We start from the raw sequence: 21,324 nt of genomic DNA on the forward strand, positions 1-21,324 counted from the left end.
AGAAGAACCCCATTCTTTCTTTTTTTTACAGCTTTAAATTTAAATTTATTTTTTATTCTCTTACAATTTATTCACTTTGTATCCCAGCTGTAGCCCCCTCCTCCCCTCCCAATCCTCCCTTCCTCATCTCCTCCTATGCCCCTCTCCAAGTCCATGGCAATTGCAGGGCCCTGTGGTTACGGGTTATACAATGTGTAATCAGAGTTGTGACTGTGGGAGGCCTCAGGCTAGTGGATGCCGCAATATGAAAGTTTTTGACCCTTTACTCTTTTTTTTTTCCTCTTCCCACCCTTCCTTACTGCAGGTGAAAAAGAGATGTTTGAGGGGCTGAAGATGTAGCTGGCAAAGTGCTTGCTTTGCAAACACAAAGACCTGAGTTTGATCCCTAGAGTCCATGTTAAAGAAAAGGTCAGAGCTGGGCAGTAGTGGCACACACCTTTGATTCCAGAACTTGGGAGGCAGAAGCAGGAGGATCTCTATAAGTTCTATAAGCCTGGTCTACAGAGTGAGTTCCAGGACAGCCAAGGCTACACAAAAAAATTTTGTCTTGAAAAATAAAAAAAAAAAATAAAGTCAGACATGATGGCACATGATTGTTATTCTGGGCCTAGGGGCCTATGACAGTCAGATTCCTAGGTCTCACTGGATTGAGAGCTTAGTTTATTTGATAATTTCTATGCCAGTAAAAAGTCTCTTTCTCAAGGGGGAAGAGGAGGTTGAAGAGAATGCCCAAGAAACAACACCTGAATTTGTCCTCTGTATGCATGGACTCACATGTACAAACACACTCATGCATAGCCTTGCACCAATATGCACCTGCATGCACCTCAAACACATAGGCACACACACATGAAATTAAAAAAAAAATATGCTTGAACACCGGCACTTAATGAAGCAGTATCAGGAGCAAAGGCCACGCTAGGGAAAGCAAGGCTCTTTTGTCCTTGTCGAGTCTTCAGTTGGAGGCAGCCTTGGGGATGGGAAGGAGCCATGGTCATGCTGCTGAATGGCACCAGGAGCATGGGTCCTATCACTTGCCCACGCTGCCCTTTGTGAAGTAGCAGAGGGTTTGCGGTTGGCACCTCCACCACCGCCCAACCCAGACCGCTCGCTCTCTTGGGCTTGCTTCTTGCGGTTCCACCAGGCAGGCTGGTGTCCATTTGCTCTCTCACTCACACACCCAGGAGTGCTGGGGACACACACCAGGGTTGGGCAGTTCATGCTTCTTGGGCTGCTGCTCACATTCCATGAGTGCTGGGAGTTACTTTCAGGATTGGAGTTGGGGGGTTCCCTTAGAGGCTGAACAGACAGTTGGCCGGATTGACTCCTTAACACTAAGCATACAACTAGAGGGACACAACAAAAAACCACAACCCTGCATGCAGTTTGTTAAAGTTAAAAGACACCTAGCGTCAGAGGGAAAACTTTTATGAATTTAAAAAAGCACATTAGTAACAAACCAAAGGGAAGTATGCGGGGAAAACGGATGTTTGTTTATCTTGGCCTAGCGGTAATGCCAGGGTCAAGGTCACAGGTGTTTCCAGGAGAAGCAAAGCAAAACAGGGCTTCCTTGCCCTTGAGATGGGCATTCTGCTATTCCAGCTATTTCTGGGGAGTGACAGTTTGGTATGTGTGTTCAGGGGGAACATGACTGGGGAGGGTGGGCTGGACTGGGATGTTGGTGGCATTGTCTGGGCTGGTGGTGATGACAGGTCCAGCGGTCGTGTTGACTGTGTTGCCACCGAACATAGAAGAGATTGCTGTCATGTTCTGAAAGACAAAGGACAGGAGGCCACCAGTGTCATCTGCAGTGTAGAAAGGCTATCCCGTCTTTCCCTTCCTCTTTCCAGCATCTCTCATGGATGCTGGCCTTGGCCACAAGTCTCTCCTTGGCTAAGAAGACAATTATCACAATGTCATAAGCAGAGAGCCGTGAAGCTGTTGCCTCCTGGGACTTGATCTTTCTTGGCGCTCGTCAGAACAGAAAGCAGTCTGGACCGACCTGATGAATAGTGAGATAAGTAGCCCAGTTTTCGTGTTCACAGCCAATTTGCCCACGGCCACGCACATGTATGCATCTACACATGTATGTATCCAAGACCACCCAACCGTTGGGTATCACAGCAACCAGCTGTGGACTTGGCAATCCGAGCAGATCAGAAATGTCTGCAAGGCCCCTCTGGGTCCTGTGCTAAATGCCTATTGTGTGAACCATTACATCGTGGGCTCGTGTTTCTAAGGTTATCAGTCGATACATGATATTCAATGTAAGTATTAGGATTAACAACAAATTGGGGATAGATCTGCACAGAAAAGGCTGTGTCTATCCAACCCTATGCTAAGTAAGACTGTGTGTATGTATTTAAAAAAAAAGTGTGTGTGCACAAGTGCATGGGTGTGTGTGGATGTGCGTGTGCATGTGTACAGAGGTTGACTTGGTGTGTCTTTCCCCACTGCTCTCCTCTCTACTTTATTTATTAGTTAAATATTTTATTTTTTTATTATTTATACAGGATTCTGTCTGCGTGTGTGTCTAAGCACCAGAAGAGGGCACTAGATCTCACTATAGATGGTTGTGAGCCACCATGCGGTTGCTGGGATTTGAACTTGGGACCTTTGGAAGAACAGCCAGTGCTGTTCGAAGCATCTCTTCATTCCTCCACTGTAGTTTTTTGAGGCAGGGTCTCTCACTGAAGCTGGAGCTCACTGATTGGTTAGATTGGCTGGCCAGTGAGCTCCATCTGACTGTCTTTGTCCTACCTGCCCTGCCCCCCTCCAGGGCTAGGGTCACAGATGCATACTGCAGAATCTGTCCTTCGATGTGAGTGCTGGGGATCTGAACTCGGGTCCTCCTGCTTGTACAGCCAGCATTTTACTGACTAAACTGTGTCTGTAGTCTTTAGTGAGGCCTCTTGGCTACACTGAAAAGCTTCTAAACAGTCTTATGGCCTTGGTCCTGGAGAGGCCTGATCTTAAAATAGGTGCTGGTAGATTTAGAGAGAGGTTCATCTAGGACACAACTTTATGAGGCTTTCGTCAAATTGCAAAATCCCTAATCTGGTATATAAACGTCCCCAGAGATTCTGAGGGACTTGTCTTTGCCAAAGAACCACCAAATGTGAACTGAGATGGTTCAAAGTACAAAATTGCTTAGAGGATTGCCCATCTCCCCTAAGATGGAAAAGGTGGGCTCTCAGGAGAAAGTGAAAATGTTGCTGATGGTAGAACCAAAAGATTAGAGAGTAAGGCCCAAGAGAACAGCGGATGGGGGAGGACCATCCAGGAAGCAGTAGGAAGCACTGGCAGGCCCTTCCTCAGAGCTGAATTTATTCCTAACCAAAGAATGTTCTTTGCCACCTTGTGGGCAATATTGCTCCTTAGGATAGATTAAAAAAAATTTATTTTGTGGAAATGGGTGTTTTGCCTGCATGTATGATTGTACACCATGTGCCTGCCTGGAGCCTGCAGAGGGCAGAAAAAGGCATCAGATCCCATGGGACTGAAGGTGTAGACAGTTGTGAGCTGCCTGCACCATGTGGGTGCTGGGAATTGAACCTGGGTCCTGCAGAAGAGCAGCCAATGCTCTTAACCACTGAACCATACCTTCAGACTGCTCCATAGGATTTTAGAATTTTATGGAGCAGTTACCATCCTGAGTCAGAAAATGTCTTAGTCATTTTTTTTTTTTTTTTTTTTTGTTGAATGGGAGAGTACATTTGAGTCATCTGGTTCTTGTCTCACTAGACTCTGTTGAGTCTATTTATAGAATTTGTTTTTATTATTAATGTCATTTTTTTGAGACAGAGTCTCATGTAGTCCAGGTTATATATTGATCTATGTAGCAACATATGTCAATATATCTGATACACTCTCTCAGCAAGCAGCCAAGGATGACCTTGAAGATCTGATTCTCCTGCCTCTACCTTCTAAGTTCTGGGATTATAGGCATGTACCACCATGCCTGGTTTATACAGTGCTAGAGATCAAAATCATGATTTCCTGTATGTCAACCAAGCTCTCTGCCTACATTCTCAGCCCCAAAGTTGTTTTTAGTTTCTAGGTTGGTGTGTCGAGAAGATTCATATTCTAAACTGGACCCTGGACTTCCAGCAAGGTGACAGAAGTGGATAGAACGCTTGGAATCCTGGACTGGGGACAAACATGGTTTGTTTCTTTTAGAAGTGTTAGTAACTTGATTGGAAAACAACAACCACAACCACAACCACAAATCCTATTCATGCCTCTTAGGTGACTTCGTAGCTTTTCTCCCCAGAGCCGGAGCTGTTCCTCTGCTCACAGGTTCTAGGTTTGGCCATGTGGGTGACTCTGGCCATAGGGAATCAACATTCAGGAGAAAAGCAAGGACTAGAGTGCTTGTCTGTGAGGGAATATGTGTCTTGCTGAGAATCCAGCTGCCTTGTGAAGAAACTCAGGCAGGCATTCTGGAGGACGAGATAACACAGGAGCAGAAATGAACTCGCCCACCCAGACCCGCTGAAACCCATCTGGCTGAAGACTAAAGAGTGAGGCCATCTGAGAACAATGGAGGAGGAAGGCATGTATCACAGTACAAAGGGATGATGCCCGGAACCAAGAACCGAGTAAATCAGTGGTTCTCAACCTTCCTAATACTGCAACACTTTGATTCAGTTCCCCATGTTGGGGTGGCTCCCAACCATGAAATTATTTTCATTGTTACTTCTTAAGTGTGATTTTGCTACAGTAATAGAAATACCTGATATGCAGGATATCTGCCATGTGGCCCCCAGGTTGAGAACCATTGAGGTAAATGCTTTCTGTTATAAATGCTTTCCTTAGGGGCAGTGTATTATGTAGGAACAAGTATCGATAGATCTGATACACTCCCTCAGTCCCCACTTCTCTGGAACTCCAGTCACCTTTTGCTAACTCTTCCCAGAGCAGGCTCTGATTCCTGGAATAAAGCCCAATACTTACCTCAAAATGGGTCCAGCAGACAGCCTGACACCCGAAATGTGAGACCACACAGGTGAGGATGAATTCCAGGAGGACAAAGGGTAGGAGACCGCCAGAGATTGCCTTTGTAGCGATTCTCACTTCTTCCTAGAGGCGGTCAGGAAATGAGGGCATTTCAGTCTTCAGGGTTGACTGGATGACAGTCTACATTAGCTCTCCAAAAGCAAACGCCATCTGCCTCATATAGAAGACTGACACAGTGTCTGTGTGTGGCGTCTTGGTATAGATGCTACTGGTAGCTTTACGTACCTTTGCCATATCCTCTCAGTACACCCCGGCTTCCACCTGACAGGAACTGCTTTTCTTTATTGTGGACTTTTATGGCCTCTGGAGCCCACTTTTCTGTGTGAGACCCCAATTAAAATGAAAGCCCTACCTGAGACCCCATTAGAATCTAACATAGAATCTGGACTTACTCCATGACAGGCCTCAATTCACTGTCAAAAGGAACAGGCCTAAGTTTCCATTTCTCTGAAGTGAGTTAACATTTACTGGAAAAAACACAGAAAATGAGCAGCCAGTCAGAGGCCACCTGGCTCTCTGCTGGACCCTCTTCCAGACCATCTGTCAGGAAAGATAAGGTTGTTTAACTCATGACTAACACAAAAGTTTGCTGACCACCTCAAAGTTGCCCGTGTTTTTTTGTTTTTTGTTTTTTTTTCCCCATGCTATTAAATTTGAATGCTCCAATCATACTTTAGATTACCTAACCCACACTGAAATTCCCCCTGAGCACTTATAAAAGAAACCTGTGAGTTTCTTTCATTTGGGGTTCTTCACCATTTTGCTTTGCATAGGCAGGGACCCCAGCGCACCGGATTTCTGCAGGATAAAACGCTCTTTGCTGTTTGCACACTGTTTGAGCCTGGGGTGTTTTCTTGAGCAAGCTCCGGAATGTAACAGCTGTTGGTACCACAAGCCTGAAGCTCAAACAATCCCTTCTAGAGCAGTCTTCCACTGATGACTAGTAGGGTTGGCATGACAGATTCCTTGCCCTGAGGTCATGCTTGCTTTCTCTCTCCACAAGAACTACTCATTTAAAAACAAAGCCATTTTGTTTTTGTTTTTGTGATAGCCCTAACTGATGTGCCCTGACTGTGAACCTATAAGAGGGCCTGTGAGTTGGGGATGTACCAATGAGGTGTCAGGACCACCAGTTCTGTCTGACTTCTACTTGTCTTCATTTGCTTGATCCCTGTGGTCTTGTCTGAATCAGAGCTCTGAGGGTGGGACTGAGCTCAGTGAGCCTTGGCTGTGGCCCAGTCCACTTTTCCTTTTCAGCAGAAGATGGGACTCTAGGGGTTGGCCTCAAGCCTGCTGGGTTCCTAAGCGTTTGTTCTACACGACACTAGGGACACTGGCACACTCTTTGACCACAGAGGCGCCTGTTGCCAAACAGCCTCTCTCCAGACTAATAGATAACATCAGTTTTAATTTCCCATGACCACAGTCTCACTCTTTGTCAGTTCATCCTGTTGCCCAGGGCTGGATTCCAGAGGCCTGCAGCCTTGCCTGGTTTTCTGCCTTGTCCTGTCAGGATTAAATTCTGTCTGCTGGATTAGGATTCTTGTGGGGCCTAACAGGAAAGCTCTCCCTTTGAGGACAGTCCTCACTCCTGCCCTGCCAGGCTTCCTTGTTCTACTTCATTAGTCCTGAGGGAGACCAGGTTGCAGCTTGAGACCAGTAGCCATATCTCCACCCCTGGACCATTTGCCTCTTAATCTCAGAGTCCTCATTGTGGTATGAGGAATACTGTGGTTGTCTTAGAAGTTGCAAGGTTTTGGTGGAAGTTATATCAATTTATGGATATTAAGATGGAATTCTGTTGCACTTCCTTCCTGCTCAAGGAGCAATTGTGTAAGCTCTCCTCGTCCTGAAGAAGCATCGGAACCAGTCAGTTGTAATGCTCACCGCAGTAGGACCACTGGATAAGGAAATACACAGATCTATAATGATAATGATGATCCCAAACACAGAGAGGATGGAACTGACGACATTCATGCCAATGCTGCCGTTCACCTGAAGGACATGGAGGGAGGGGAATGGTGAACAAAGGTCAAAGCTCAGGGTTTGGGAAGACTCAGGAATAAAAGAGAACAGGAGAGAGGGGCAAAGAGCAAGGAGAGAGAGGGTCAAACTGGTTGGAGCAGAAGCCTACTAGTTTACCCTGAGGATAGTGAGACAGTGATTGTTGGTAACCTGTTCCTTCAGGGCAGGGACCCCCATTGGAAGAATATTAACACCTGGCTAAGCAGCCAGGGAAGGCAGTGTAAGACTTGGAAGGTGGGGGTGGAGGCAGGGTGGGGGTGCTGGCCTGCTCTGCAGAAGAAAGAAGCAGAGACACCAACCTCTTCCTGAGAAGAGACCATAAGGAAGACAAGGATTCTGAGGGTAAGCCAAGGGCTGGAGCCTGGCTTGGCAAACTTGGCTGGGGGAAGACTTTCAGATGTGCAGGATCTGCTTCACCATGGTGAGATGTCAACAACCTTCAATTGTTTACCACCTGCCTCTGCTCAAGCTGCTTCCTTTAATTGGATTCTGGGGAAGACTCAAAGGTCAACTTGTCATATTTGGGCTGAGTCTGGCACACTTGCCAGACATAGAAATTGAAGGAGAGATTTCAATTAGAAGTCAGATATCCAAGCAGGGTGGTGGTGGTGCATGCCTTTAATCCCAGCACTTGGGAGGCAGAGGGAAGCAGATCTCTGAGCCAGCATGGTCGACAGAGAAGTTCCAGGACAGCCAGGGCTGTGCAAAGAAAACCTGTCTCAAACCAAACCAAACCAAACCAAACCAAACCAAACCAAACCAAACCAAACCAAACCAAACCAAACCAAACCAAACCACTCACCCACCCACCCACCCAACCAACCAACCAAACAAACAAACAAAAAAAAACAACAAAAACAAAACAGACATCTGAGCAGGATGCTTGGCAAGGGCATTGGGCTTCCCTGAGGGTGTAGGCCAATCTAGTTGGGATGTATGAGATTAATTGATATTGGGAGCCAAGTGGGTTCTCCTTTTGTAAGGCAGATCCGGGTAACAGAAATTTGCCTTGCAGACTGAGGATTAGGAATTGGGAAATGCTTTAGTGAATAACCTGCCATTCATTTACCACTTTCTCTAAGAGACAAATGCCATGTAAAGAAAGTAAGGGAAAGAAGGGCCTGGGACCAGCTCTGTGTATGTGCTAAGGCTCTTTAAGGTTGCAGAACGTGTCAAAAGATGACCAGACTCTTCTCTGGCTTTTGAGATGAGGAATAGCACTCCAAAGGTAAAAGAGGACCGAGGGACCTATTCCTTATGGTTAGGGCTACAATTGCTCCAGGCATGCTTGTTTTGGTCCAGCTAATGAAAAAAGTAGGAAATACCTCAGGGAGATGGCTGAAATACAAACTCATCTTCATCTAGCCCAGGCCTGGCTTTTTATTTAATGCAGAACATCCCCAGGTTAGTGCACAGCAAATTTTCATGACTTTTTCAATTTGCTAAGTGCTTTTTGTTTGTTTGTTTGTTTGAGACAGGATTCATTATGTAGCAGTGGCAAATGCAGTAGGCTATAGCATAGTTTGGAACCAGAGAATTCTAGACTCAAATCCCAGCTCTGTCACATACTCACTGTATGATTTGTGACAAAGCTTGAGCTTTCTCTTGGGACAAGAGACAAGACAAAGTTTCTTCCATCTTGTCTCAGCTGGAAGCATTTTTTAATTTAACCTGAAACTGATCCTCCCCCTTTTCTACTCACACCATGAAAAGTCCCTTGGGGAAGCACTCAACCCTGTTCTAGAAACTCAAGGTCAAAATGCCTACCTAACTGCATGTCTTTGGCTTTTGTTAAACTGCTTGCTTGCTCTACTTCCCTCTGCAACTGCCAGCCTGGATGTAGTTTTCTGTGTTTGCAGTTAAAAGCTTTCTGTAAGAGATGCTTTGGCTGATCTTCGAGAAGTGCTGCTTTCCAGGAAGAACTGCTGGCTTAATACAGACTGTCAACTTGGACTTTGGTAGTGCTGAGTGGTCTTTGGGTCTCTACCCCAAAATGCTGTGCCTCAGTTTCTCCTCTACACCATGGGAGAACAGAACATCATGGGGTGTGTGATGTGGATCCGGTGGAGTATAGTGGGTAAACATCCTGAGCCTAGTGCCAGAGCACAGGGTCACTGTGAGACCTCCTTGCCCAAGTGTGGCAAGAAGTGCAATTTTAAGACTCATAGGTCATCAAAGAAATGGCATAGTGACTTACCATGCAACTGCTGGCAGACTTTTCAGCACAGACTGAGAGGGATCCAGAGATGATAAACTACATAGACATAAAAAAGAGACATAAATCTCTCTTTAAGTTCCAAACATTTTGTTTCTCAAAGATCTTGTAAATCTGTGTGCTTCCTCTTAACATTATCATTGCACCAGACTTTAAGTACTAAGTGTTGTGGCACTCAGATGCCTCAGGTAATGTAGGTTGCCCTAAGTGAGTGGTTCTCAATGTTCGTAATGCTGTAACCCTTTAATACAGTTCCTCATTTTGTGGTGACCCCCACCATAAAATTATTACATTGCTACTTTATAACTAATTTTGCTGCTGTTATGAATCATAATGTAAATATCTGGTAAAGACCAAAGTGTGTTATATCTAGACTGGACAGCCTGGCATGTTTTTTGATGGTCTTAGGTGACCCCCTCATTAAATGGTTGTTCAACCTCCCCTCTCCTCCACAAGGGGTCATGTCACCTATGTTGAGAACCACTTTGCTTAGTCATTCATTATCACCACTATCTGATTAGGTGTCCTCAAGTGCATGGTGGGCCACACTATTGTCCAAACTCATTCACTGCCAACACTGTCTAATACTTGACTATGATCTTACCCTGGGGAATTAGGGGCCAGGGTAACATGGTTATCATAGTACTGAGGCTGGGAGAGAGAAAATGGGGACTTCTGTTTCATATCTGCTACTAATTCATCTTGCTGAGCTCCTAGACCAGCCTGATAGCCCTAACAAAATCCTTGTTTTCACACAGTTGATCTCTGAATTACTGTGGAAGCTGTTTCCATCTCATCTATAGAATGACCATTGTAGTAACAATAGTTCCTACTGACATTACTTTATTTTGAGGATCAGGCCCAGGGCTTTGTACGTGCTGGGTGAATACTTGACCTCTGAACCATATCCCTAGTCCTATATTTCTTTCTTTTAAGGATCACTGAGATAAAACACTTCTAAATGGCAAAGTGTACTGCTTTTGTACAGTCAGAAGGGAGCTTTGAACTGGATGATCTGAAACTTTAAATAATAAGTTCTCCCTAGATCATTTAGTTTTGGAGACTGAAACCTAAAACATAGCTAAAACCCAGTAACTCAGGAGCGGGCACCAAACCAATGTGATACGACAAGAAAATGAAATAAAACTGTATATGGTTTAGCAGTGTGTTTTTGGTAGATGATATCAGAGCCTACACAGAAATTCTAGCAGATCCGAAAGTCACTTGAATTAATAAGGAAGCATAGTTATTTCACCAGATAGAAGATCAACGTGCAGAGGTCAATTGGTTAGCTGGGGTTGTGGTGCAGAGGGTGAAGAAACTCTTTATTGGAGTAGTCTGCAAGTTTTTTGAAGCATCCTCATTCATGTGGGCGTGAGCGTTCAAGTGACATAGCTGCCTGGCTGTGTCAGAAAAATGTCCCAAGATCCCAGCTAGCCTGTCTCTCATTAACCCACCTCAGTAGGCAGGATCTCAGTCTTCACCCAGTTTCTGCCGTATGAGAAGCCCCCACACAAGCAGCTCCTTGGGCTTTTCTGTTGTTGCAAGTACCTCTCACTTTTTCTGGCAACCCACGCTTGAAGGCTCTGCTTTCTTTGTGCTTTTTAAAAATCATTCTATGCTAAAACTCCTCTTAAACTCATCCTTTGTTGCCTGTGAATTTCATTCAAAATTTCCAGGTAAGGAGGCACTGACGCCGTGGAAGTTTTGAGTGACTCTGAGTGACGTGCATCCTAGCTCTCAAGTTAAACCCCTCGAGAGATTGTATCTGTCCATCTGAAAGAACCTTGCTCCTTCTATTCCCTTGGCTTTCACATACACAGGGCTGTGCTTGCAAATGTTTGCCACCTGCTGGTGGTGGGCTCTCTACACGGTAGGGGAAGGCCTTGATCAGGGCTGTTTGCTGCAACAGCCGATTTCCTATCACCAAATGGGTGGACGACTTCCTCAATTAACTCTTGAAAAGTTTGCAGTTGCCTTCATGAATGGGAGGTAAACCCGGCGTACAGCATAAAACTCTGTGGACTCAGATTTGCATATATGAGTGTACTAAAACAATGTACACCACGGGATTAAAATTGCCCAGGAAGTCCTGTGCTGGAGAGAGAGAAAGGCTGAAGCTTGGCGTCGGCCAGAGGAAGAACTTGCCTCCTAGAGATTTCACACAGCTGTGCCAACTTGTCAGCTCACTTCGCAGGACAGACTGGAGCTGAGCCGAGGATGAGCCAGTGACTGATAGGACCACACCTTGACTGGGACTGCTTACTTACATGTGCTCCTTGCTCTCTACTTAATCCACCCCGAAGGTGGATTTAGGGGGTGGTGTCTCTGGGTCTCTTTATTTGCTCCTCTTCTCACTCTGGTCACAGTGAACAAATAATTTTTCTTTTCTCTTTTGCTATGACCTGTCTTGTCAGTTGGCCTATTAAGGGTGGGTATTGGAGCCTAAGTTGCTCATGCTGCGTAGCCCGGGCTCTGACCCTAAAACCTCTGGTAATAATATGGTAATGGATGCTTGCAGCTAAAAGCTGCTTATAGTCAGGAGGTGATGCTGTCAGGGCCGGGGTGTCTGAGCACTTCAGCCCTCAGCAGTGGCCTGCGGACTTCTAAGCTGTAAGGGTTGTAAGACTAGGAGCGGGGTCCAAGGGTTATTTCACATCTTTCCCCCCAGTTTTCCTCTGATGACGTAGGAGACCACATGCCCCTGTACTCACAGACAGTCCTCCCCAGATCAGGTACGCTGATGCCCCCAGCACTGTAGGAGCCTTGTATAGCTGAGGGTTGACTGCAGAGAATATATGGAACAGGCCAATGAGGATCTGGATGGCCTGTGGGGAGAGCGGGGAGAAAACTGGTGAGAGAACAGAGCTGGGCCGTGGGCTGCTGAGCTGCACTTGGTCACCCTGGCTGTGCTCTAGAGCCACTTGAGGTGTGAGTGGTATCGGGGTTCACTCAGACCAACATCTAGACTAGACCAGCCTCTGGGCGGGGCCTGTTCCAGGTGTGTTTTAAAGTGCCACAAGTGATACCAATGGGTCCTCTGAGTAGTGAAAAGGGTAAGACTATTCAGAGCAGTTTTCTTTTTCAACTTGGATTCCCAAATGTTTTCAAATAGTTGGCCACCAGAATTAAGAGACTAATTCATCAGTACTAATTAACAGGATAGAAAGTGCAATACAGAATTACAAGGCTTCTGTAACATCACCTCCGTTTACCTGACCACATACAATTATAGTCTTCCTTGGTCCTTGGGATCAGCATTTGGATTCCTGATACAGTTTTACAGACTTTAGTCTAAGAGGTGGCTCTGATAAATTTGGGGTGCAAACAAGGCTCTGTCCCCGCCCAATCTACTTATCTATTTCTGAAGATAGACAAGGAGTAAGAGGTTGGGGTATATAGTAGCTCATTTCCTATTGCTATTATGAAGTACCAAATGCTGGGTAATTTGGAAGAAAAGAAGAGTGTCTATTGAGCTCACGGTTTTGGAACTGTCAGTTTAGGCTGGCTCTGGTGAGGGTTCCCCTGGCTTTGTCACTGTGTGGTAAATAGTATCATGGTGGGAGCACCTGCAAGAGGGAAAGATTATATAGTAAGACAGAAAGCCTGAGGGGTTGAGGGAGGCCAGTCTTGCTTTGGTGAGAACTATTAAGAGCTTCCACAAGAACATATCAATTTCTTCTGAGACCAATGACCTAAATATCTCTGTGTAGGCCCTACCTCTTAGAGACTCTCTGGCACTCCCAACCTTGCCTACTGGAGACAAAGCTTCTGACTTATGAAACCTTATAAGGCATAATCTAGCCACATCCCCACCACAGTAGGGTTTCATTGAGTCTGTCTCATTCCTGGACCTGCCTTTGTCTTCTAGGAGGGTTGCAACCTCTCAAAGGAAGCTGGGCCTTTTGCACTCTTTGGGCACCAAAGCTGTATGTATGAATGTATATATACATACACATATCTATCTATATATACATGTGTGTGTCATATATGTATATATACATACATATATATGTATATATATCGTGGTGATTGCCAGACGGTGCAGTTACAACAGCTGTTAGGAAGTAAATATGCCACTCCCCCAATCTTGCCTGGTCTTTGAGAACTATGTTTCGATCATCTCCTCACCTCTATCTCCTCATTGCCGAGTGTGCTTCATGCTGAGTGAGTGAGTTTGTGGAGATGCAGAACTTGCTATGAGTCAATCATCCTTCTAGCCAGTCATCTTACAAGGAGTTGGCTAGCATCTAGTGGAGCATAGGCCTGATCTTGTTTCTGCCTCAAAAAATTGAATGCAGTTGAGCTCTTCAAATGAAACTAGAGGATTCAGGAGAGAGGCAGGGATACCCTTGGTAGAAGAGGAAGCTAGTAAAATATAGAGGAACTTACCAGTTCTTATGATAGAAAGGCAGCAACTGAGACTCTAGGTAGCCCAGGTCACTTGCCTGGGTCAATAGTCTCTATTGAAATGGCTGCTGGACCTGTCACTGATAGCTAGGACAGCTGGTCAATTTTTAAGCCTCCCCCAAAGCCTATGGAGTGAACCGGGAGGCCAAGGAAGGCAGGATGGTCCTGCCATTTGTGGGGTTATCCTAGCCCTAATCTTTAGAAGCTGCAATCCTCCATTTTCCTATGACCCCCATCTAAGGCACCAGAGACAGGCTTACAAAGCCGAAGAGATGACATCATACTCACCCCTAGCGTTCTGACTTCTTCATTTATGAATTTCTTGGGATTAAATTCAGGAAAGGTCACAAAGGACAGGTTCCACTGGGGATGGCTTGAGGTCTGTGTCTGCCCGGGAACAGTGTTCAGGGGATTCTGAGGGTCTCCAGGCAGGATCTGGACACTTGTTATTTCTGGTGAGTACTGGGTCCCTCCTGGTGGAGTCTGCACACCAGCCATCTCTGCTGGGTACTGGAGCCCAGCGGGCTGAGCCTGCAGGTCCGTCATCCCAGCTGGATTCTGGATCACAATGTGTGGGCTCTGTAGGTTTGCACTCCCTGGGTTGTATGGGAGCACGGTTGCTGAGGTCGGATACGTGGTCTTTTCCAAAGGCTTCTCCTGGCTTCCAGAGACCGTGGCATATGAAGGCTGGGTGACATGCACATTTCCTGGGACAGTAACTGATACATGCTCCTGTTTGCTCATGATTCACAGCTGCTGCAAAACAAACAAGATACAATTTCCATTGAAAAACCAACGATCCTTCTGGCTCCTTATGTCTATCATTGCCTTCACTGAAATACAAGCCTACCACACAAGAAAAGCGTCTTCATTTCCTTGAAGTCCCTGTTCTTTTTGGGAATACAATATTCAAATGAACTAGAACTACTTGAAAAACTAGGTCTCTTAAAATTATATAATTTCGTTTTTATGTTTGTGGATGTTTTGCCTTTATGTATGTCTGTGCACCATGTATGTGCCTGGTGTCTAAAGAGGCTACAGGTGTTAGATTCCTGAAATAGGAATTACAGTGGTTGTGAGCTCCCATGTGGGTGCTAGGGATTGAGATTGAACCATGTGAGTACTTGGTTGGCCTCCATCTATCCATTTTCCTTCCTTCCTTCCTTCCTTCCTTCCTTCCTTCCTTCCTTCCTTCCTTCCTTCCTTCCTTCCTTCCTTCCTTCCTTTCTTCCTTTTCTCTCTCTCTTTCTCTCTCTCTCTCTCTCTCTCTCTCTCTTTCTTTTCTTCTTTCTCTTCTTCTTCTTCTTCCTCTTCTCCTCCTCCTCTTTTTTTTCTTCTTTTTGAGACAGGGTTTCTCCGTGTGTAGCACTGGCTGTCCTGGACTCTTTGTAGACAAGGCTGGCCTCAAACTCACAGAGCTCTGCTTACTTCTGCCTCTTGGATTAAAGAAATGCCCCAGCACACCCAGCTCCCATTCATCTATATTTCAAGTGCTATTTCTAGGGTACTACAGAGTCTGGGGATGGCATAACCCTTAACAGCACACGGTTTCCATCTTCAGTGATTGAGGCTGCTGGAAGAGAAGAATGTGACTGTGGTCCCAACCTGACTTCTGATGAGGTAGATCAGGAGGAGTCTTAATTTTCCTATGCAGATGAGGAAGGATGCAGGGGAGCAGGCAGGCAGCCTCCTCAGCACATTAAAGACATAGGTAGAAATATTTTCCATTCAGATGAGGGAAAATAAAACCTCACCTGCTAATACCCCCTTCTGTTTAATCTAATTGCACATAAATTGTATACCCCTAACTGACAGGATGTCAGATACTATGACACAAAACAATGGGTTCTAGCATTATGCCTATCAAGACGACAAATGCAAAGTAAAAAACCATTCCAGCGCTCTCTGATGCCAGCAGGTGCCAGGATGAGGAAAATAGTCTGAAAGTCTGATAGCAACCTGACTCTAGTGTTGGCTGGTGGACTGGCGCTGATCGATACTAACCATCCAGATAAGCCACAGGCAAGGCAGCACCAGGGTCCAGAGGTCAGACAGGTCTGGCTTTGTTCCACAGTTTCTGCTTTTATGACCCACAGGTACAAGAGTGCTAGCTCTGTGTCTTGTCTGTGAAAGTGGACAGACAACACCTTCCTTGGAGACTTCACCTCCAGGACAGAAAAGCACTCTTGGCTCACCCTTTGTTGAATTGTGTTAGCCATCTGTAACAGAAAGGCTATTTATTCTCTGAGCCCTGCCTCCTCAGACTCTAAACTATTTTAGCTCCGACACTAAAGTCAAGTGGATCTGAAAGTGTGGTCAGCAGTGTGGGTTTCAGGTGGTAAAATCTCAGCTCCCTTTCCAGACTTAGTTTGCCTTCTAATGTGCCTCCTAGGTGACTCTGATGCTGGCAGAGTCTGAGACACCCAGTAGCACAGAAAGACTCCCCACCCTGCTTTTACTTGGTGGCTTCACTTCCTTCTCCCTGAATCCAAACAGCTGAAGACATAGAACTTCAGAAAATACCCAGCATTTCCTTTTTTCCAGACGACACTGGTTTCTGAGGCTTTTTGCAATTTTTCTCTTCTATAACAAATGGCATCACTGTGGGCGTAGCTTGGTGGGTAGAGTGTTTGCCTCATGCACAAAATCCTGGGTTCTATCCCCAGCACCAAATAAACTGGGAGGGGGAGCACATGCTCAGGGTCCCAGCAGTTTGGAGGAGAAATCAGGAGAACCAGAAGTTCAAGATCATCCTCTGTTACATGGTGATATCGAGGCCAACCTGGGATACAGGAAACCTTGTCATAAAGCTAAACCAAGGAAGACAATAACAGCAGCAAAACACCTGTCAGGTAGGGGCTGTACAGGCCCACAATACTACCTCCTCAGGAGTCTGAGGCAGGAGGATTGCAAATTCAGTAACTTACTTATATTCCAGAGCAATTCCAAGACAACTAGGAGCACTTAATAAAACTTTGTCTCAAAATTAAAATTAAGTGAAAGTCAAAAGGCCTGGAGCTGCAGCTCGGTGGTAGAGCACTTCTCAGGGCACAGGAGGCCCTGGGCACAATCCTCAGCACCCAAATAAGCAGTGGACAAGAGAAACAGCTGTCAGTGTATCAAAGCAGATACTGAGACTCATAAATAAACTTTGGGCAGAGTGCAGGGCATCTTAGGAAAGAAGGAGGAGATAGTAAGTCCTGGAGGGGACAGGAGCTCCACAAGGATAGCCACAGAACCAAAATATCTGGGCCCAGGGGCCTTTTCTGAGACTGATACTCCAACCAAGGACCATGCATGGAGATAACCTAGACCCCTGCACAGGTGTAGCCAATTGCAGCTCAGTATCCAAGTGGGTGTCCTAGTAAGGGGAACAGGGACTGTCTCTGACATGAACTCAGTGGCGGGCTCTTTGACTGCCTCCCCCTGATGGGGGAGCAGCCTTCCAGAGGAGGACAGTGCAGCCAGTTCTGATGAGACCAGATAAGCTAGGGTCAGATGGAAGGGGAGGAGGACCTCCCCTATTAGTGGACTTGCAGAGGGGGATGGGAGGAGATGAGGGAAGGAGGGACAGAGAGTGGGATTGGGAGGGGAGGAGGGTGGTGGCTACAGCTGGGATACAAAGTGAATAAGCTGTAATTAATATAAAAATAAAAATTTAATGAGAAAAGAGAAACATCTGTCAACATTGGCCCAACACCTGTCATCGGTGTGACACTGGCAGCCAAGGAACCCCACAATGCCTCATTATTTCCACATTTCCTCATGTCTTCACTAAGCCTCCTGGGGACCAAAGCTCTGAGGGGAGATGACTAATTGCACAGCTCACAGGCATGGACTTAGAAAGCAGGCTTCTTAACGTGTCACTATGTTTTAACTTCTGTAGAGGAATGCTGTGTCTGCGCTGTAGGAGTTGCAGCAACCACAGCAACCGTGTTTCTTTATGCCCCACAGCCCTACGGAATGAAGCAATTCCTCCAGCCATGCACTATAATGACCGAGGGTCAGAGAGGATAGCTAACTTGAGCAGAGTCACACAGGAAATGCTGAAGCTGAGCCGAGGTTTATTTTTGAGACAGGGTCCCACATAGCCCAGGCTGTCCTTTAACTTGTTATATAGCTAAGGATTCTCCTGGGATTATGGTCATGTCCCACCGTGCCTAGTTTATGTGGAGCTGAGCGTGTGCGTGTGTCAAACCCAGGGCTCTTTGCATTCTAGGCAGATGTTTAACTAATGGAACTGTAGCCAGAAACTGAGATCCAAATGGTTTGGATGAAACCTCTGTCTGTCTCTCACTTTCAAAGGAAATGCTACGCTGAATGCTAGTCCCTCCCTTTTGTGCCATCGGAAAATGGGTTAGTTCTGTCTTTCCTGCTTTTCTCAGACAAGGTTCCTTGTTGTTTGAGAGCAACACCATCGCAGACATGGTGATTGACACAGGCAGCTGAGCCGTGGGCTGGGCTCCAGAGGACCTGACAGGAACAGAGGAGGTTGTTCTTGCCCACCGATTCTTGGTGGAGGTCCAAAACCAAACTGGCCACAATGCATTTACCAGATGGACTCAGGGAGTGGACACCTGGGTGTCCAGCTCTCCATCCTGGGACAGCCTTGCTCAGGCAGAGGGAGAAATAGCTCCAAGAGTCTGTCCTGACTCTTGCCACCAATAAAGAAAGCATTCAAACTCAAAATTTACTAATTATTAAAACTATACTAATTTAATAATTATTTAATAATTTACTAATTAGTAAAACTGTTGCCTGCCAGGTGGCTGAGCAACAGTCTCCAAGGATGGGGTGTTGTGAGCTCCCACCATGCTTCAGTGCACTGTCCATAGGGGACCCCTGACTCCTGCAGCTCCCAGAGGACCTTCCCAGGGCTTGTCCATATCTTGGGGCCCTCTTGATAGGGTCCAAGTTCAGTTAAGACTCTGTACAGGAATCCCCAGAAGTCTTACCTTGAGTCCTGGCAAGCCTGTCTCCCTCTTTAAGCTCTCACAGTTTCGGAAACTGCTTTAGAAAGTTCTCACAAGGGAAGAAATACTGGGTTTCTCTTTCAGGTTCCAAAGTCCTCCTCGAAGTTTCACCTGAATGCTCACAATTTCCACTCCGAGAATGGCCTTGTCTAGGACAAGATTCGGGGGGAGCATTTCTTCCAGTGTCTGCCTTTGAGAAAGCATCAGCTGCAGAATGTCAGAATGTGGTTGCACTAGGAGACCTTATAAAAAGGAATTAAGTTAAAATGAAGTTATCAGGATGGGGCCTAAACCAGCATGAATGGTGCTCCTATTGAATAAACGAACACACAGATCTATGTTATGCCAGCAACTATGAGTCCAAGGCATGGTGTGTGCGTAGGCGTGTTCACCAGACCAGAACTGATATAAACATTCTAATGAAGAATATACACTGTGGACAGAAACATGGAGGGAAAGGTAGAGGATGAGGGGAAGGAGAGAAAGATGGGGTGGAGAGGAAGAGAGAGAAGGAGAGGGGGAAGAGGTGAGAGAAAATATGTTGAACCCCTGATGGGGAATGGCCCCTTTTTTCACAGCAGTTTAGAGGAGTTATCTGGCCTTGCCTTGGGTTGTCTGTGTGAGTTAGACTGAAAGATATTATAGGTTGTAGCTCACTAGATTTTATAACTAGATTTTATAACATCTTCCCCAAGACCAGCCACTGGGGGTGAGGAACCAGGGGTCTTTAGGAGTCAGGCTGTAATTAATTATAGAAGACATTTTAAGCCTGGGCAGGCTTCAGGCAGTTAGGGTCTGATTGTTAGGGTAGGGGATTTTGGTTTTTGACCTTTTAGGGTTTTGTTTTTTTTTTTTTTTTTTCTTCTTTCTATTTAAGATTTTATTTACTTATTTTGAATGCTCTATCTGCGTGTACACCGGCATGCCAGAAGAGGGCAGTAGAGGATAAGGAGCCATCGCGTGGTTGCTGGGACTTAAACTCGGGACCTCTAGGAAGAGCAGACAGAGCCCTTAACCACTGAGCCGTCTCTCCAGCCCCTATTATTTTTTTCCTTTTTAATTGAACAATATTTCCCCAGACAATATATTTTGATCATGTTTTATGTCCCACAATCCCCCCAAACCTCCCCACCTTCCTACTCATTCAACTTTATATTCTTTTTCTTAAAAAAAAAAAAAAACAAAAAAACAAAAACAAAAACAAAAAAAAACAAATGAAAACAAACACACCCACACCATAAAGAAAAAAAAAAACATGCAAGAAAAAGACCAGTAAGGCAACAAATGCCCCAACAAAGCAAAATGAGACAAAAAGTTTTCAAAAATACAATTGAGCTCATTTTGCGGCCTGGGGCCTGCCCTGAAGCGTGGCACCTGTGCCCACTTACCACCTCTCAGGGCTTGGGCCCCCTCTGAGCTGACTCTATGGCAAGGTCCAAAAGGAAACCAGGACAGCTACACTAACCCTCTCGAGCCCAGGGCTTTGTTTCCCTTCCCGCTGCCTCTGATTCCTATAACAACCCGCCATTTTAGCTGTGTGCTCGCTTGGTCCTCTCTCTTCTTCTCCTCTCCCGTTCTTCCCACCTGTCCCTCCTCTCAAGGCCCTGTTCAGTCTGCTCGCCATATTCTGTTTCCTACTTTCTGTCTTTGCTCTGGATTCTTCCTCTGGCTTTTCTCTCCCTCATATCTACAATCAAACCTTCTCCTCAACCATACCTTGGAGCCTCATGTCCTTATTTCAGTCACCTGTGTAGACCTTGATGGTTTTTATTTTGTTTTATTTTTATTTTTGGCTCTTATGTCTCTGCAGTCTCTACAGACACAGAAGCAGACCCAGACAGAGAGTGGACACTTTGCATAGGAACATAAAGGCAGGGAGTGGCTAAAGCTTCTGTTAACCAAGAAAGGAGGAGAGAGGCACACAGCAGGTTCTTTTCCCAGCTTTCAGAAAACCCCAAATATGCAAACATCTTGGTCTCAGACTTCAGTGGGTAGCAAACTTATGTAAACTGGAGTTTAAGGAAAAGTTCCAATTGACTGATTAGAACTTCCATGATGGTGCTGGAGAGAGAGCAGAACTATCGCAAACCTAGACCCAGATTCCTGTGGGCTAACTTTAATTTCCTTAATGAAGTACTGTGATTATCAGATAAATCTTTTTGGACTATATAGTAACTATATATTAACGAACCATTAGCCTTCCTCAAGTCCGAAGCTAAGAAAGTCATCAGATAGCATCACAGACTTAGGCAGAAGTTTCCTCGCTTTGCTCTGATGTTTCTACTGGCATATCTTTCAAGTGCCTAGATGTATGACTTTCTTTTATTCTGGTAATTCTAAAAATGTCACGAAACTATTCAGGGTCACCTGAATCTGTATTACGAGGCCACAGTCACTGATATTGGGCTCCAGAATAAACTCGTATTTCCTTTGAGGTGAAAGCTGGGTTTTTCACAGGCATTTCATTCACAATCCACTCGGTTTGTGGTATTTTGTTGTGTCAGTCCTAAGAAACTTTAACTCCCTGTCTGGATTTTCTCAAAGCTTTATTCAGTATGTTGGTCCATGTTGCTGTGTGTGGGGCCTTGGGGTTGGCAGGGCAGGGCAGTTCAGCAGAGAGATTCACTCAGCAATGAGAACTCATGCCTCCTATCTCAGCTTCTTGACTGTTCTTGCCCTAGA

General features: G+C 45.7%; 1 protein-coding gene across 3 annotated transcripts; it reads right to left on the minus strand.

Moving 5' to 3' along the window:
* Window positions 1-1,412: 1,412 nt before the first annotated feature.
* Ms4a18 (membrane spanning 4-domains A18) lies at window positions 1,413-18,932 on the minus strand. 3 transcript variants are annotated; one of them, XM_060386747.1, is made up of 7 exons: window positions 18,625-18,932; window positions 13,958-14,422; window positions 11,974-12,087; window positions 9,242-9,298; window positions 6,907-7,014; window positions 4,957-5,082; window positions 1,413-1,770 (listed from the first exon to the last, which is right to left on the minus strand). In XM_060386747.1, exons 2-7 carry the CDS (start codon window positions 14,411-14,413, stop codon window positions 1,603-1,605), a joined length of 1,029 nt encoding a protein of 342 aa, XP_060242730.1. In that variant the 5' UTR covers window positions 14,414-14,422; window positions 18,625-18,932; the 3' UTR covers window positions 1,413-1,602. The 3 variants fall into 3 exon arrangements, with proteins under 3 accessions (XP_060242730.1, XP_060242722.1, XP_060242738.1); XM_060386739.1 differs by having other exon boundaries at window positions 13,958-14,425; XM_060386755.1 differs by lacking the exon at window positions 6,907-7,014 and having other exon boundaries at window positions 13,958-14,425.
* Between the last annotated feature and the right edge of the window lie 2,392 nt (window positions 18,933-21,324).

This window comes from Meriones unguiculatus, chromosome 1 (assembly GCF_030254825.1).
Source record: "Meriones unguiculatus strain TT.TT164.6M chromosome 1, Bangor_MerUng_6.1, whole genome shotgun sequence".
Taxonomy (NCBI): domain Eukaryota; kingdom Metazoa; phylum Chordata; class Mammalia; order Rodentia; family Muridae; genus Meriones; species Meriones unguiculatus.

Excerpts from the sequence above, each read along its gene's own strand:
- Ms4a18 (XM_060386747.1), bottom strand. The coding sequence starts at position 14,413 with ATGAGCAAACAGGAGCATGTATCAGTTACTGTCCCAGGAAATGTGCAT. Across the intron at positions 12,088-13,957 it reads AAGAAGTCAGAACGCTAGGG|GCCATCCAGATCCTCATTGG; the intron begins GTGAGTATGATG and ends CTCTCCCCACAG. Across the intron at positions 9,299-11,973 it reads TGATCTGGGGAGGACTGTCT|TTTATCATCTCTGGATCCCT; the intron begins GTGAGTACAGGG and ends ATGTCTATGTAG.